The sequence below is a fragment of the Anolis sagrei genome, chromosome 6 (assembly GCF_037176765.1).
Source record: "Anolis sagrei isolate rAnoSag1 chromosome 6, rAnoSag1.mat, whole genome shotgun sequence".
Classification (NCBI taxonomy): Eukaryota; Metazoa; Chordata; class Lepidosauria; order Squamata; family Dactyloidae; genus Anolis; species Anolis sagrei.
In genome coordinates, this window is record NC_090026.1 from 42,680,904 (window position 1) to 42,697,769 (window position 16,866).

Sequence of the window (16,866 nt, forward strand, 5' to 3'; positions counted from 1 at the left end):
AGTGTAATTTCTCCAGTGGTGTGGGGCGCAGACACCCCGTGATAATGCAGCATGTCTCATTAAGAGCCACATCCATTGTTTTAGCGTGGTGAGATGTGTTCCATACTAGGCATGCATACTCAGCAGCAGAGTAGCATAGCGCAAGGGCAGATGTCTTCACTGTATCTGGTTGTGATCCCCAGGCTGTGCCAGTCAGCTTTTGTTTCTAGCGCCCATTTTTTGCTTGATATTCAGGCAGTGCTTCTTGTAGGTCAGAGAACGGTCCAGAGTGACTCCCAGGTATTTGGGTGCGCTGCAATGCTCCAGTGGGGTTCCTTCCCAGGTATTCCTCAGAGCTTGGGATGCTTGTCTGTTCTTAAGGTGAAAAGCACATGCCTGTGTTTTAGATGGGTTAGGGACTAGTTGGTTTTCCCTGTAATAGGCAGTAAGAGCACCTAGACCTTCGGAGAGCTTCTGTTCAACTGTCTCAAAGCTCCCTGCTTGAGTGGTGATGGCACGATCATCAGTCATGCTAGATAAACCCAGCGGATTCGGGGAAAAAACGTAATGTCTCTTTAAGGAGCCGCCTCCTACTGCGCATGCGTGTGTTTCTCTGCAGAAGGATGCACTAAACCTGACGGACAGAGGTTGCACTTCTCGCTAAACACCGCTAGGTGGCGCCATAATACTCAAGCGCCGAGGAGTAGCGAAAGCTGGAAGGAGATCCATTTCCTTCCAAGGACACGACGTGTCTCCGGCCGGAAAGCAACGCCGGAAATGATGTCACAGGAAGTTGCTTTCTGTGTCTCAAAGCTGCGGCAAGGCCTGAGTGAAGGCCAGCTGGACGGCGCAGGGAGGGGCTGAGGGAGGCTCCGGAAAAGCGCGCCATGAGCGGAGGGTCGGGGGAGCCTCCTGCCGAGGCCCCGCCCGCGACCGAAGGGGGCGTCCGAATCGTGGTGGAATACTGGTGAGGGGAGGGGAAAAATATCGCGTGGCCCCGCCCCTTCTGCCTTAGGCCCCGCCCATTTCGCTCAAGCCTCGCCGGGTTTTTTTCTTCGCGGGCCCGACCGCATTCTTTCTCTCCTTTTACTGCCTCATCACACTAGAGCACTGTTTCTCAACCTGGGGTCAAGACCCCTAGAGGGGTTGCAAGGGAGTGTCAGAGGGGGCAGCAAATACCATCAGAAAGCACAGTATTTTCTGTTGGTCATGTATGGGAAGTTTGGCCCAATTCTGTTGTTGGTGAGGTTCAGAGTGCTCTTTCATTGTAGGTGAACTATAAATCCCAGCAACTACAACTCCCAAATGTCAATGTCTATTTTCCCCAAACTCCACCATTCACATCTGGGCATATCGCGTATCCGTGCCAAGTTTGGTCCAGATCCATCATTGAGTCCTCAGTGCTCTCTGGATGTAGGTGAACTACAATTCCAAAATTCAAGGTCAATGCCCACCAAAGCCTTCCAGTGTTTTTTGTTGATTATGGGAGATCTGTGTGCCAAGTTTGGTTTAATTCCACCGTTGGTAGAGTTCAGAATGCTCTTTGATTGTAGGTTAACTATAAATTCCCAAATGACAAAATCAATCCCACCCCACCAGTATTCAAATTTGGGCGTATTTGGTATTTCTGCCAAATTTGGTCCAGTGAATGAAAATACATTCTGGATATCAGATATTTACATTGTGCCGGTTATCATGGGGTTCTGTGTGGGACGTTTGACCCAATTCTGTTGTTGGTGAGGTTCAGAGTGCTCTTTCATTGTAGGTGAACTATAAATCCCAGCAACTACAACTCCCAAATGTCAAGGTCTGTTTTTCCCAAACATTTGGGCATATTGAGTATTCATGCCAAGTTTGGTCCAGATCCATCATTGTTTGAGTCCTCAGTGCTCTCTGGATGTAGGTGAACTACAACTTCAAAATTCAAGGTCAATGCCCACCAAACCCTTCTAGTATTTTCTGTTTGTTATGGTAGGGTTCAGAGTGTTCTTTCATTGTAGGTGAACTATAAGTCCCAGCAGCTACAACTCCCAAATGTTGATGCCTATTTTCCCCAAACTCCCCCAGTGTTCACATCTGGGCATATCGAATATTTGTTGCAAGTTTGCTCCAGATCTATCATGGTTTGAGTCTACAGTGCTCTCTGGATGTAGGTGAACTATAACCCTAAAACTCTAGGTCGATGCCCACCAAACCCAGTATTTTCCGTTGGTTATGGGAGTTCTGTATGCCAAGTTTGGTTCAATTCCATCGTTCATAGAGTTCAGAATGCTCTTTGGTTGTAGGTAAGCTGTAGATCTCAGCAACTACAACTCCCAAATGACAAAATCGATCCCCACACCAACCTCACCAGTATTCAAATTTGGGCATATCAAGTATTTGTGCCAAATTTGGGCCGGTGAATGAAAATACGTCCTGCATATCTGTATTAAATGGTCACGACATTAGGAAGGTTGAGAAACATTGCACTAGAGAATGAATCCACTTTAAATCTAGATTCTGCCTCCTGGGATTTGTAGTTTAGTGAGGTTGTTAAAGGTTCCTCCCTAAACAACAAACCCCAGAATTCTGCAGAAGGCAGCAACCAGATTTAAAGTGGATTCATTCTCTAGTGCAATGCTTCTCAACCTTGGACCACCAGATGTTTTTGGCCTACACCTCCCAGAAATCCCAGCCAGTTTACCAGCTGTTGGGATTTCTGGGAATTGTAGGCCAAAAACATCTAGGGACCCCAGGTTGAGAACTACTGCTCTAGAGTGACAAGGTCCTAAGGGTGCATTCCTACATTTTGAGACCACTCAGTGCTGTGGAGTCATGGATGTTTTAGTTCGGTGAGGCACCATCATTCTTTGGCAGAGTCTTTACTTTAGAAACTACATTGTCGTTTTCTAGGCATATCTGAAACATAAAAATGATTTTTAAAGTTATTTAGATCTGTAGAATTAATGCAGTTTGACGCCATTTTGGCTGCCATGGCTCTGTGCTATGGAATCATGGGACTTGTAGTTTGACAAGGTCTGCAGCCTTCTCTAGCAAAACAACAGTGATGCCTCACCAAACTATAAATCCCATTGATCAATAGCACCGAGGCACAGGATTTTAAATTATCAGATGACATGAATTCTATATAATGTCGGAGGCTTTCATGGCTGGAATCACTGGGTTGTTGTAGGTTTTTTCAGCGTATATAGCCATGTTCTAGAGCAGGGGTCCTCAAACTTTTTAAACAGAGGGCCAGGTGACAATCCATTAAACGGTTCAAGGGCTAGATTATAATTTGAAAAAAACAATCCAATAATTAAAATGAAGAACAATTTTAACAAATATAAACTTATTCATATTTCAATGGGAAATGTGGGCCTACTTTTGGCTGATGAGATAGGATTGTTGTTATTGTTGTTGTGTGCTTTCAAGTTGTTTCAGACTTAGGTTGACCCTGAGCGAGGCCGGATAAATTACTTTGGAGGGCTGCATCCGGCCCTTGGGCCTTAGTTTGAGGACCCCTGTTCTAGAGGCCTTCTCTCCTGATGTTTTGGGGGCATCAATGGCAAGCATCCTCAGAGTTAGTGACTCACTATTTCTGAGGACGCTTGCCATAGATGCAGGCGAAACATCAGGAGAGAATGCCTCTAGAACATGGCCATATAGCCCGAAAAAACCTACAACAACCCAATGAATTCTATAGTTTAAATAAGTGGTTCCCAACCTTTTTTTGACCAGGGACCACTTTGACCAGGGACTACTCTCCAACATTAGTACCAAAAGGGTTACGAATCAATTTTTGGTCAACTTTGGATTCGGTTTGGTTATTTGGGGTGCTGATTCAGAAAATTGCATTAGATAGACCACATCAGCTCTAGTTTCTGGTACAAAACATGTGCCATCCACTAGTTGCCATCTGCTCGCACACAGAAAACCATATCTAATAATCTAGAGGTGATGTGGTCTATCCAATGCAATTTTCGGAACCAGCACCCCAAATAATCCCAGGAACAGGCCTAAAAACGAAGACACCAAGGTGCCTCAGCTTCCAGGTGCCACATGGCTGCACTCGAGAATGGCTGGGGAGAAGAAGCAGCAGTCAGGAGGCTTCTTGTTCCTTTTGTGGGTAGTCAGCTTCGGCACTATAAGAGGGTTTCGCGAGACCAGTCACTCTTGTTGCAACGGTGTATTAATGGTGAGGATGTGGACCATATTTTAGTTCTTGGGGACTACGGGTGGTACATGGACCACAGGTTGGGAACCACTGGTTTAGATGCACCTTCAGATATCCCATTATGTATGTGGAAGTTTTGTAAAATTGGAAAAATCCAACATATGGAATCAATTTTGGATAAGGGATATGCAACCTGTAATGGAGAAGACCTCCCGAGTCCCGTCTCAGTAATTTGGGGCAACTTTTTATTCTATGTCCAGATTTTTTCCCTTAGTAAATAAGGGTCAGTGCTTTGTAGATTTAATGTGTAGGAAATTGTATGAGATATTGTGTCATATCGGAAATGATATCTGCCTTATTAAAAGAAGACTGAACCCGCTCCTACACTGTGCTATATCCCAGGATCCGATCCCAGATTATCTGCTTTGAACTGGATTGTATGAGTCTCCACTGCTAGATAATCTAGGATAAGAAGATAATCTGGCATTAGATTCTGGGATATAGCACAGTGTAGAAGTGGCCTGAGGAAACTGATGGCTGAGTTGTGGACAAATGACAGATTTTGAATGGCTTGTCCTTTTGCTCCTTTTCCCAAAGACTTTACTTCTTCAAGATGAGAAGATAAAAACCTGACACTTGTGTTGATACTACAGCAGAGGTTTCGTACTAATTTTCATCAAGAGCCACAACAGCCTTATAGTTGCCTTCAAATGGGCATTGGATCTATGGATGGAGAATTCGTGGACAAAAGGAAACAGCTATAATTTTTTTCACATAGTGATCGATGTTGGCCTTGAGTTTCGCTCGGTTTGGGCTGGGAAGTGCTTCCTTGAGTTCTCAACTGATCTGGAACATTCAGCATCGAGCAAACCACTGGCAGTCTTCACTTCTCGGACTGAGGGCTGCTCTCCCCATCAGAGCAGAACCCAAGAAAAAGAAGAATGTGGATCCAAAGAGAGAACTTGCCATAAGGGACCGGATGAAGAAGAAGATTAAAAAATTGGAAAAGGCTCCTCAGGAATTGATTCCCATTGAAGATTTTATAACACCATTCCGATTCATGGATGAAACAAAAGTGCGAGCCATCTCTCTTCTGCCCTTTGAGGAGAGCGAAAGACGAGCATTGCTTTTGAAGAAGTGGGCGGTGTATAAGCAAGCACAGCACAAGGCAGAGATGGAGGCAGCCAGGTCCCTAGTGGAGGCCCAAGAAGAGGCCTTAAAAGAACTGCGTCTCGAATCGGAGGAGCTGTATCAGGCAGCTATTCGGCGGGATGAATGGCTGTTCCCTTTTGAGAAGCAGGAGCTGATCCACACACCACCGGTGCTGAAGTATGAGGTTCTTGAAGGGAGGTGCCATGACATCACTAAAGATTATAGCCAGTGACACCAAAGGTTGCCAAGGGACTGCCAGAAGATGCTCCATTTGATAAATAAATATAATCAGAGTAGACTGGAAAGCAATCTGTTCTCCCACTGGTTCTGAATAAGGCAAATCATGCCTGAAGCAAAAAAAAAAAAAAAAAAAGCTGAAGGGGGTTGTATCATTATATCTTTTTTGGAATTGGATATATTCTAGATACCAGCAGTCCCATTATTTCTGGACAAAGTGTGAGCTAAAACAGTACCCAACCCTTGCTAAGTTCCTTCCTGGCTCATGGATATCAGTGTGGGATCCTATCATGTTTGGGTTTTGTGATTTCTTTCAGGACAATTTGAGTCTGAAATGTTGAAGGGGCTACTGGTCAAGAGCTCTGCAGAGCAGCTCCCGCTCCCCCATCCACTTGTGGCCCAACATTGTTCCCTGCTAACACTTTGATGTCTGCACATTCTGAAGGTCCCATATGTTGTTCTCAATGTCCCACACAGCTACTTTCCTTGGTGGTGTGGCCCAGTACCCATCATCCATACAGTGCTCCATGGAAATTGAACTACTGGGCCTACAATTATACAAGTCAGACCTAACAGGTTTGATGTAGCTCCAAATATTAAGCAGGATCAACTACTGTCCCAGCCCACTACTCAGCAAAAAAGTTGCAGTCGACATTATCCAAACTTCTCATCACTGTTTTCCAAAACTTATCTGAAAGTTTACAGAACAGTAGAGAGCAATCCAAGGGAGGAGTAACATTTGCACCCGAAGTCACTTCTGCAATAAGTTGCATCTGATTGGAAGAGCAAATGGTGAAACAGATACTATGGATGCATTGTGCCTTGAATGCCATGATGCCCCTGTAAACACTTTGGAGGGGACTGCTGTGAAACTACTGGATTTACTGGAAGTGGAGACATTACCTGACATAGTGGTCAGTGCTCTTTAGTTGTTATTGAACGACTCCCATCCCTTTTAATTATCCACCACGCAATCTGGGAATAATGGGAGTTGCAGCCTAACAGCACTTGTGGCTCTGAGGTTGGGGAAGGGTTAAAGGGCATTTTTAAGTCAGACACATTATCTGCAAGTCTTGTATCTAAATTCAAACTCAACTGTCCTACCTAAACAGAATAAACTGCAGCCTTCCAGATGTTACTGAATCACAATTCCCATTAGCTCTAGTCATGATAGGGAATATAGGAATTATAGTCCAGCATCTGGTGGGCACCATAAAATGATGTGGTGTCCTGTATTTGGCCCATGGATCTTGAGTTTAACGTATACTACATGTTGAGTGGAGCCCCTGGTGGCGCAGTGGATTAAAGCACTGAGCTGCTGAGCTTGTTGATCAAAAGGTTGCAGGTTCGATTCTGGGGAGCAACATGAGCTTCCGCTGTCAGCCCTAGCTTCTGCCAACCTAGCAGTTCGAAAACATGCAAATGTGAGTAGATCAATAGGTACCGCTCCGGCGGGAAGGTAACGGCGCTCCATGCAGTCATGCTGGCCACATGACCTTGGAGGTGTCTACGGACAACGCTGGCTCTTCGGCTTAGAAATGGAGATGAGCACCACACCCCAGAGTCAGACATGACTGGACTTAATGTCAGGGGACTACCTTTACCTTTTTACATGTTGAGTATCCTTTATCCAAAATTCTTGGTACCAGAAGTATCCTGTATTTTGGATTCTGTTCAGATTTGGGATTACCTATGTTTTTTTATATCAATTCATAATGAGGTCTCTTGGAGATGAGCCTGAAGTTTAGGCATGAAATTAATCTACGTTTCATTTACACCTTATACCCACTACCTGATTGCAGTGTTTTAAGTAATTTTCTCCATGAAGCAAAGTTTCTGTATATTGCCCCATTAGAAAATGAAGGGCCACCTATGTGTTTTGGGATATTTAAAATTTTGGGATTCTGGATAAGCGATGCTCAACCTATATTTTCCTTAGAATATCTAATGTTGGCATGTAAACACTGATTCCACAGAATGAGAGTTGTCTCAAATTACACATAATGCATTTTGACAAATTAATAAAGACTGATGTCATGGACAGTTCACTGTGTGTCTACTGTAACAAAAAACAATTGACAGTATAGTCACATTATGTGGTTTTGCTCCACTAGTTCTCTATTGAAAATTACAAATTTTCGTTGTCATGTTCAGCTTCCTTTTGACAATCTGACAAACTTTCTTTTCCCAGCAAGCCATGTGGCTTTGAATCTGCCTATCTAGAACTGGCTAACGCAGTCAAAGAAGAATATCCAGATGTGGAGATTGATTCCCGACTTGGAGGAACAGGTAGGTTCTCATGTAAACTTCCATGCTGATAACACTATGTAACAAAGTTTGATTTTTTTTCTGTTCCTGGTTTGAAGGTGTTAACTGTTTAACTGTACAGTACTTACTTTGAAAGTAGTTTTTATACTCCAGAAGCTTTGTTTTTGTGGCTGCCACAAACTCTGTTGAATTGGTTGTGACTCTATGAGATATTAATAGAAAACTATAGAAAAATGTGCTTTAGGTTGTCCCACAAAAACAAAGTCTTTGCAGTTTAATAAACCTTTTCTATGTTTTTATGATAGAACCAATTAGGAAATAATATTTATAACCCAGGAACAAAAATCATGTTACGAAGGGCCCTTCCTTACAAATGCCTTATATCGCAGGATATGATCCCAGGTTTTTTGCTTTAAACTGGATTACATGAGTCAGCACTGCCAGATAATCTGGGATAAACAAAAAACCTGGGTTCACATCCTGGGATATAGGGCCTGTCTGGAAGGGCCCATAGTGTAATAGTAGCAATTAGCAAAACCATGTTTATAGTGTAATGAAGGAGGGGCATTTAGTATTGCTGTGAAGGTGATAGAATTGTGAAACATATCACGGGGTGGAAACTACTGGCTTTACATCTCACCCTGCCATCTTCTCATTTCATGCTAGTTTTTTTTTTTACCTTACAGGTGCATTTGAAATAGAAATAAATGGACAGCTTGTCTTTTCCAAACTTGAGAATGGAGGATTCCCTTATGAAAAAGATGTAAGTTCTTCCTCCTGCACGCTGCAATCTCTTGAGCTTTGGTCCAGAGCATGGCAGCTTCTTTGAGATGATTCCTGCAATTCTGAGATGTATGTCATTATTGATTTTTTTTCTTCTAAAATGAAGCAAAATTGCATCTCCCTAGCTTCATCCCAAATTCAGGAAGATTGCAGCATCTCAGTTTCATCTTTAAAATATTCATAAAATAATCGTAATGATTAGTAGATGACAGCTTTTGTCTGAAGAATTGCTGCATGTGAATATTGTAGGTGTTCTGTTGACAGTTTAAAAAGGAGATGCTCAATACATTGAATGTAAATTGCTTGCATTATTGTCTGAGCTTCTTTGTAAGTGTCTCTTAAATTAAATAAGAGCCAGTGTGGTCTAATAGTTTGAGTGTCAGACAACAATTCAGGAGTCTAGAGTTTGATTCCCTGTTCAGCCATGAAAACCTACCGAATGAATCATACACTTTCAGCCCCAGAAAACCATCAGTTGTGTATGACTTGAAGGCATGAAACAAGATAAGAATAGCCTATCATTTAAGAGAAAAAAATACATCAACAAGTATTTAAAATATTTTTTAAAGTCCAAAAACAATTCTTTAAATTCTGGATGCACCAGCTAAAATTGGCCTTTATCATTATGCAATTATAGGTGACTGATCTATTTCTGATTCACGTCTCTGGTTATAATGTATTTGTGGGTTTTGGAATGGGAAAGAAGCTGCCTGTTATATTTAACTTGCTTATTATTTTGTATGATAAAATCGTTATTACACTTCAGGCATCTTTTAAAACCCCAAATAATTACTAAGATTATATTAAGAGGATGCTCTGATGATTAAATCACTTTTTTGGTTGTGTGTCTTCATGTCACTTTGGATTTATGACAACCCTAAGGCGAGCCTATCAAAATATTTTCATGACAGTGGCAGTGGTCATTCGTTTTGCCTTCCTCTGAGAAAATGTGATTTTCCTAAGATCCCCCAGTGGGTTTCCATTGCCTAATACATCTTTGAAACTGTTGCCTTCACAGTCAACTCTCAAACCACTTTGTTCACTAGCGGAGAGCGAGCCTGTATCACAGGAATTCACACTTACCGTTTCCTCTCTTCCAGCTCATTGAAGCTATCCGCAAGGCTATTAATGGGGAGCCACTTGAGAAGATCACCAAGAGCCGACCTCCGTGCGTCATCCTTTAGTTTCTGTCTCCACCTCTTTCAGTTCTCTACATACCCGACACCTATAATCCTGGCCATTCTTGCCTCTACCTCTTGACTGCTAGGTTTGGTGAAGGGGGAAGGGAGTTGCTGAAGTGAAATGAACATGATGTGTAGTTGCCTGCACATAACACCTTATAACAAAAACCTGAGCCACTTTGGGGAAGGGAAGCATGAAGGTCTAGAGTGCTTGCTAAACAAGCTGGCTCAATCAGCCTTTCTTCAAAAGGAAAATAGTTTCAAAACATGCCTCCTCTCATTGCTAAAGACCAGAATGGATTTTGTTTTGATTACTGTTTTTGCCTGTATCTGTATGCACAAGAGTGAAACAGCCCCACCAATCCAATCAGAATTAGATCCTCTTTAATTCTTCTGACTTCTGTGATTCATTCAGAGATCAGCTGTTTCCTTCCTCCCTTGAGTTTCGCATTCCTCTAATTAGGAGCTAGTATAAGCTAGTGTCTCATCTTGCCCCCTCTATAAAACTGGAAGTGCTTGTGCAGCGCTTACTAAGAAGTCTATATGGATTGATGTCACGGAAGAAGCCCCCAGCTTAGTCATGATCATCGGTGTCCTTTCAGTTAGCACTCCCACTTTTTTGCCCTTCACGTGGGGTGAGATAAAAATTTACCACAGCTCTGCTGCAGCTATGTATATTTCTATCCGTGTCCTACACAATTGCCCAATTTTGGCTTTGAAAAGGAGAATAGTAGCTCAGCTGAAAGGTTTATCACTTTTAATTGTGAAGTCCTTCCCAGGTAGCCAGTGCCATCTATTTTCTACATCAAGTCCTGTTTCCTTCTTGTCAGGACTTTCTGTAGACATTCCAATGCAGATCTCTCCAACTAGACCAATCTTTTGAGGAAAGGAGAGGAGGAACCTGGATACATAAATTTTGATAGGATTCATACAATTTTAACAACCTGCCAGTTACATATTTGGAATTTCCTGCTGCTTAAAACATTATCTGCAGCTACATTGACTGGTGTTGATCAAATTAACCACATGCTCTTATATGCAGTCATTGTTAACACTTTTTTAAAAAATCCTTACGTTACTATGCCGTCAATGAAGCATTTCCAAGGCCCATGGGTGTCAATAGTTAAAAAGATTCAATTGTAATCGATGGAAATTCATGCATTAAATGTTGACTTGCGCACATTACCTAAAAAACAAAACATGGGCAAAACACTTCGATGTCTTTGTTTAGCCTGAGACAAGCAAGCAGATGCACATTGCCTTCCTGTAATGCAGACCAATGCAATGGCTTCACTGTACTGTTATGTTTCCTGACCAATGAATTTGGCAACTAATGACACAGGGTTGGGTGGGAAAGCATCAAATACAATAGCTCCATGTCCCCCATTTCATTTTGTGTGGGAGAGAAAGCTATGCATACATATCATCTGCCTAATATGTCTCAATCCTCTTTTGTGCCTACTCCCTGTTTCAATACTTCGGGGTTTTATCATAGAGTTTTCTATTTGTCCCTTTGAAACCTTGGTACATCTCCTACCATTGTAAGAAATGTTGCTGCTAAAACATTCTGAAGATGCTTGGCCCTTGTTGAGAGCAAAAGGTGAAAAAAATAGCCAATACCGTTCCTCCTCAGTGTCTTAATTTATGTGTTGAGAATGTTGTATAATCCAATTTATATAAAGAAACAAGTTAAACATTTGTAGTGAATAATGTCTATGTGTGTGGACTGGTTGGGAGAAAACCAGGAGAGCAGCTAATAGTGTTTGGGGTAGCTGCTGGAAGGAAGAGGTGCAAAGGTGCCATTTTAGAGAGAGGGTGGGGCATTAGGCAAGATTCTCAGCCAAATCTAAAGGCAATCCCGTGTATAGAAAGCAAAACAGCAGTGTATTTTAAGGGTGTCTAGATACTTCCGTTTTGCATAACTGTAGCAGCTATAGCTTAGCAACACTGTCAATTTTGGCTGCTTGCCCCCACCCATTTGTTCAGCTATTCTCAGGTTTTCAACCAAGGGAGTTTGCACCATTAGTATCTTCTTAGTTCATCAGTTGTTTTGTAGTCAAAAGGGTTTGGTGTAGAGCCAGCAGGATGTGATGGGAGATCCTACTGATGTTAAAAACCCGGAAGATTGAGAGGTGCCAGGCCTTCTAAGATTACTTTACCAAATGATGGGAAAGGGCTGGTACCTTAGAAACAATTGATCTATACACTACTTAACATATTGATTTCCTTAAATAAAGCAGTTGTGGTTTCTATCCACTACCACCTTTTTGTGTGTGTGGATGAGAGAATTTTGGCAATGAGTGGACATTTAGTCTTTTAGTTGACATGCAGAGCAAAGTGACCCCTTTTGCCAGTAATATGGGGTGACCTCTCAATCCCACTGCTGCTCGCTCCCTCCAGTTATAAGTATTTTCTTCTTTGGTTGCAATTATCTGCTGTATCTTTAATCATCTTCATACTTGTACTGGGGAAATAAGATGGGAAAGAACTTGGGTAAAATTGGGATGACTAATGAGGTCAGCATTTCCCTAAATTTTGTGTGTCTACTCAGGAGATTTGTAACACAGACTGTCACTATCACTCTCCTTCAAGCAATAATCTTTGTCAAAAAGATATTGACTTTTGATGTCCTTTAGGGTTTGCACCATCTATCACCTTGGAATAGCAACCTTGACAGACCCTGCAAACATGTCACAAGCCAGATGTATGAGGAAAAGTGTTCACTCCTGTATATGTTACACACATTACAAAACACAATGACATACAGCTGCCGGGCTTTCTTTTTGTTAAGACTGATACAAAAGGAAAGCAAGGCCACAGGGATTTAGGAGCATAGGTTGTTAATGGTGAGAGTTTTCTGGTCTTAGAAGCTCTCACCTCACTGTAATTTGTAAAATAAAGTTGTCCTGCCTAGATCTGTTCCATAGACGGGATGTAGAATGTTTATCTTTTTTTGAGAGAGAGAGAGAGAGAGAGGAGGTGTCAACAAATGTTTGCCCCAGAAAAAAATACTCAGGAAAAATAGTATAGAAAATGAAAACCATTGTATAATTCTCAGATATACAAATACTTATTACACAATTGATTGCTTTGAAGTCATCCACAGCAGATAACCTTCACTGTACCAAAATAGCACCAACTTGAAAACACAGGTTTTAGAGGGAAATTTGATGGCTCCCCACACCCCATCATGCCCAAAATTGACTGTGTTTTAATTCTGCCTTGTGTTACTTACAGAATTTCCATAGATGATGCTAAAAGTACTATTTGCAGTTCCCACATATTTGAACACACAGAACAAGCCATTTTAATCACAATTACATACAGAACTGCCTTCAAAGAACAGGTTGTTTTAGAGTTTTTGGAATCGTGTGACTAAGAAAAGATCCAAAAAAGGAAAAGAACGCTGGTCAAAGTTTTCAAAGAAAGGCACTGTGGTGTTTTCATTGCTTACCACCCCATGTAGCATCACAGGTCATTTTTTTCCTACTTTTAAAGGAACACAACTTTCTACTACAGACCAGTAGAGCTGCCTCTACTGGGAGGAAGTCAATATATACAAAATTACAATGGACAAGAAAGATTGATCTTTTCTCTAGAGCCAACATCAATCTTTCCTAACACTTGCTTTTGCAGTTATTCTCATAGTTGTCTGAGTTTTAAGGATTTCTATTATGTCCCATCATCCTGCTTCTACAGGGTGCAGCAGCATAACTTCCTTTTTTAAAAATGCGCGCCATTCAGTCGGTTAAAGACGTAGCGGAGCGCTAGTGGTCTCGTTCAAGAGGTGGGAGTATAAAGTTTTGTCCTGACACAGTTCAGTCACCATCATGCGTTGGAACAGTGAGAAGCGTGCTTTTGCCGTTGGGGCCTACTTTTCGAGCAGATTTGGAGTGGCCGGCCTGCTCTCTAGATTTGGCCCCTTGTGATTTTTTTTATGGGGTTTTTTGAAATCCCGTGTTTATGTGAACCGTCCAAGGACTCTACAAAATTTGCAGACCAACATCCAGGAAGAAATTGCCAACATAACGCCTGCTATGCTGGCAAGAGTCATGACAAATGCCAGAAATTGTTTTATTCAGAGAATAGAGAATGGGGGACGTCACCGACCTAATTTGATCTTCAAAACTATGTAAAACAAAACTTTAGGTATGTGCCTACATTATAATATTTTTTTCCGATTCATACAAAGGGTTTTATTAAGTTTTGGAAAAATGAAGTTATGCTGCTGCACCCTGTATTATCCAAAAAACCTGAAAGCTACATAGTTAGATTTTGAAGTGACAGCTTCATGTGAAGAGAATCCCTTAGCAAGCTGATTTTTTGAGATGAAAAGGTCCAAAATTAATACAACAACTTCACATTTCAATGAGCAAGACGCAAATCCTATTTACAATCGCCATCCCTGCCATGGACATCCAATTCTCAGTTAATTCTTTGAGAAAAACACTGAATAATAAGCCTCGCTTTAGGGTTCTATGTTTAAGGCACTTATAAAAGCTCAGTTTAGTGGTCTATATAAACCTCCCAAACTGAGCACTTTTGCTACATTCCTCTTATTTTACATAATTTATTCTGCGGACTATTTTGTTTGTCAATAATAACAGAGAAGGAGTTAAACATAGAACATTGAAGCTTCATCCCATTGGAAATCTCATTCCAGGGCATCTCTTGACTTCTGAGATTTTCCCAAACATGTATTTTGGGACACCTTTCTCCAAAAAAACAAAATAAAGTGAAATGAGATTTCCACAATCCAGTTTCATTCTTCTGACAGTTTTTTTTACATTCCCACCCAATTTCAATGCAATAAATATTAAAAGAACACTGAGAATAATAGCTCAAATCTCCCTCCCTGTCACTCAAAACAGTACATCTTGGCCTTTTCTCCATAGTTTCAAACTGAATGCCACAACAATGCAATATAAAATTTGGTATTAAAAAGTGGTGTCGCTTAAAAAAAACCCAACAGATTTATTACCACACTATAGTAAGATGTTCAATTAGTCTCATATTATTATCGTTTATAAAGCTGCCCATACCATGTAATGAATCTATGTTTTGTTGTTCCTCATCTGATTCTTCTAATAGTTTAATCACCACAAAGACTTGCTATGATGCAAAATTATTTCTTCTCCAGACTCTACCACCACATATACGTTTTGATGTAACTTTGTGAAAGAACGCTGTCTTTTCTGTTCTGAAGTCTGAACAAAAATTCCCTTTTTTACCATTGAAAAACAATAAAAAACATCACAGTTTCAAAGAGAAACTCACATTCTGCCTCAATTTTTTTTTCTCAAAAGAATATCTCACGGCTTTTCCTAGCTGTCAGTGTAAAATCCAGGATGGACATCTTCCTGTGGCTTTTCTCTAACACCCTCGCCAAAGGTTTCAACTCTAAATGCAGTAATCCAAGTAGTGGTCTGACCCCCTTCTGTTTTGCAATCCAAGGAAGAGATGAGGAAGAAACTGAGGAGCACTCCATTTTGTTTGCATGCCGTTTGACGGAAACTGTCACAAATCCCATATAGGCATGTGCGTCCTATTTTCTTATTTTTCCTTTACTTGAACCCTTAGACCCATCAACCAGAACTTGATGCAATAGTCATACATATAAAATATAATTCTAGGCCCAGGAATTAGTCCTGAGTGCTGGAACTGAGTGATGCTCAAAGGTTTCCCACACAAAAACACACTCCTGATCATCTCAGTATAAATTTGAGAAGTATAAATTAAAGTGTATATGTCAGGTATAACATTTTTGCTGCTCCGAGAATCAGCAATCCATTGTAATGCACTGTGAATCAGCCATGAGATCCAGATCTATCTTCTGTCCATCCCTGCCTTAGCCTAGCTGCCAGGAAGAAGAGAAAAAAGGAACCTCCTTGGCCTGAAGAGGCCTATATGAATCTTACTCATTCTTACATGAATTAATAATTCACAATTTTGTGTCCTGAGCTGCCTTCATTATGAAAACAGATGTCTCTGGTGATGGGGAATGGTCTTCATGCAAAGTCCTTGGAGCAAGTGACAGATTCTGAAAGACCAAGGTACTCCAGATTCTCCGCAGTTGGGGTTGTGGTGAAACCATTAGTGGTGGCAACAGGAGCAACGGAGGTAGCAAAGAATTCTACTGGGTTGCTCTTGGAAGGGTCTTGATTCCAATAATAAAGATTGTCAAAGGCTTGGGATAAAGGGCCAGCCACAGGGAGGTTGCACGGCGTCAGGTATTCTGGGTTTTCCACCACATTGGTGAAACTGCTGGGGAAGGCATTCTTTGGATCTTTGATGAGTCCATTCTTGCCAAAATGACCCTTTGCCTTTTCTAGGGTAGTCCCGGGAGGTCGAACAATTTTGCAGGAAGGCAAGTTGTTTTCTGGCTGGTTAACATATTCTGCAGAGGTAAGAGAAAACCAAAGCTGATTTTAACAAAACCATGACAAAGTAGCTTATGTTTCCCAACTCCACCCAACCAACCATTTTTTTTTGCTTTTTTGAGTATTCCCCCCCCCCCAAAAAAAACCCTAAGAACTAGGAACTTTAGGGGGAAGAACATCTCAGAAAAAGAGTGCTTGAGAAGAGCTCATATGAAAAGGATCTAGGGATCTTGGCAGACCATACGTACGTCAAAGATGAGTCAACAATGTGATGTGCTAGGTAAACCAGCCAATGTGAATCTAGGCTGCATCAATACAAGTATAGAATCAGAGTCATAGAGTTGGAAGAGACCTCATGGGCCATCCAGTCCAACCCCCTGCCAAGAAGCAGGAAAATTACATTCAAAGTACCCCCATCAGATGGCCATCCAGCCTCTGTTTAAAAGCTTCCAAAGAAGGAGCCTCTACCACACTCCGGGGCAGAGAGTTCCATTGCTGAACAGCTCTCACAGTCAGGAAGTTCTTCCTAATGTTCAGATGGAATCTCCTTTCTTGTAGTTTGAAGCCATTGTTCTGCGTCCTAGTCTCCAGGGCAGCAGAAAACAAGTTCACTCCCTCCCTATGACTTCCTCTCACATATTTATACATGGCTATCATGTCTCCTCTCAGCCTTCTCTTTAGGCTAAACATGCCCAGCTCTTTAAGCCTCTCCTCATAGGGCTTGTTCTCC

General features: G+C 41.6%; 2 protein-coding genes and 2 pseudogenes across 2 annotated transcripts in view; 3 read left to right on the forward strand and 1 right to left on the reverse strand.

The window, feature by feature from the left end:
* The first annotated feature begins 738 nt into the window (after positions 1-738).
* MIEN1 (migration and invasion enhancer 1) lies at positions 739-11,454 on the forward strand. The gene is made up of 4 exons (XM_060781068.2): positions 739-946; positions 7,716-7,813; positions 8,479-8,555; positions 9,676-11,454. The coding sequence occupies exons 1-4, from the start codon at positions 867-869 to the stop codon at positions 9,757-9,759; spliced, it is 339 nt and encodes a 112-aa protein (XP_060637051.1). The 5' UTR covers positions 739-866; the 3' UTR covers positions 9,760-11,454.
* LOC132778277 (large ribosomal subunit protein mL40 pseudogene) lies at positions 861-5,963 on the forward strand (annotated as a pseudogene).
* Positions 5,550-6,453, forward strand: LOC137097296 (methionyl-tRNA formyltransferase, mitochondrial pseudogene; annotated as a pseudogene).
* Positions 11,455-12,783: 1,329 nt separating the features above from the next.
* Positions 12,784-16,866, reverse strand: part of ERBB2 (erb-b2 receptor tyrosine kinase 2) — a 108,047-nt gene continuing 103,964 nt past the window's right edge. The window contains exon 27 of the mRNA XM_060781069.2: positions 12,784-16,153. Within this exon, the coding sequence (XP_060637052.2) occupies positions 15,765-16,153 (389 nt within the window). The 3' untranslated portion in view covers positions 12,784-15,764. The remainder of the gene's footprint in view (positions 16,154-16,866) is intronic.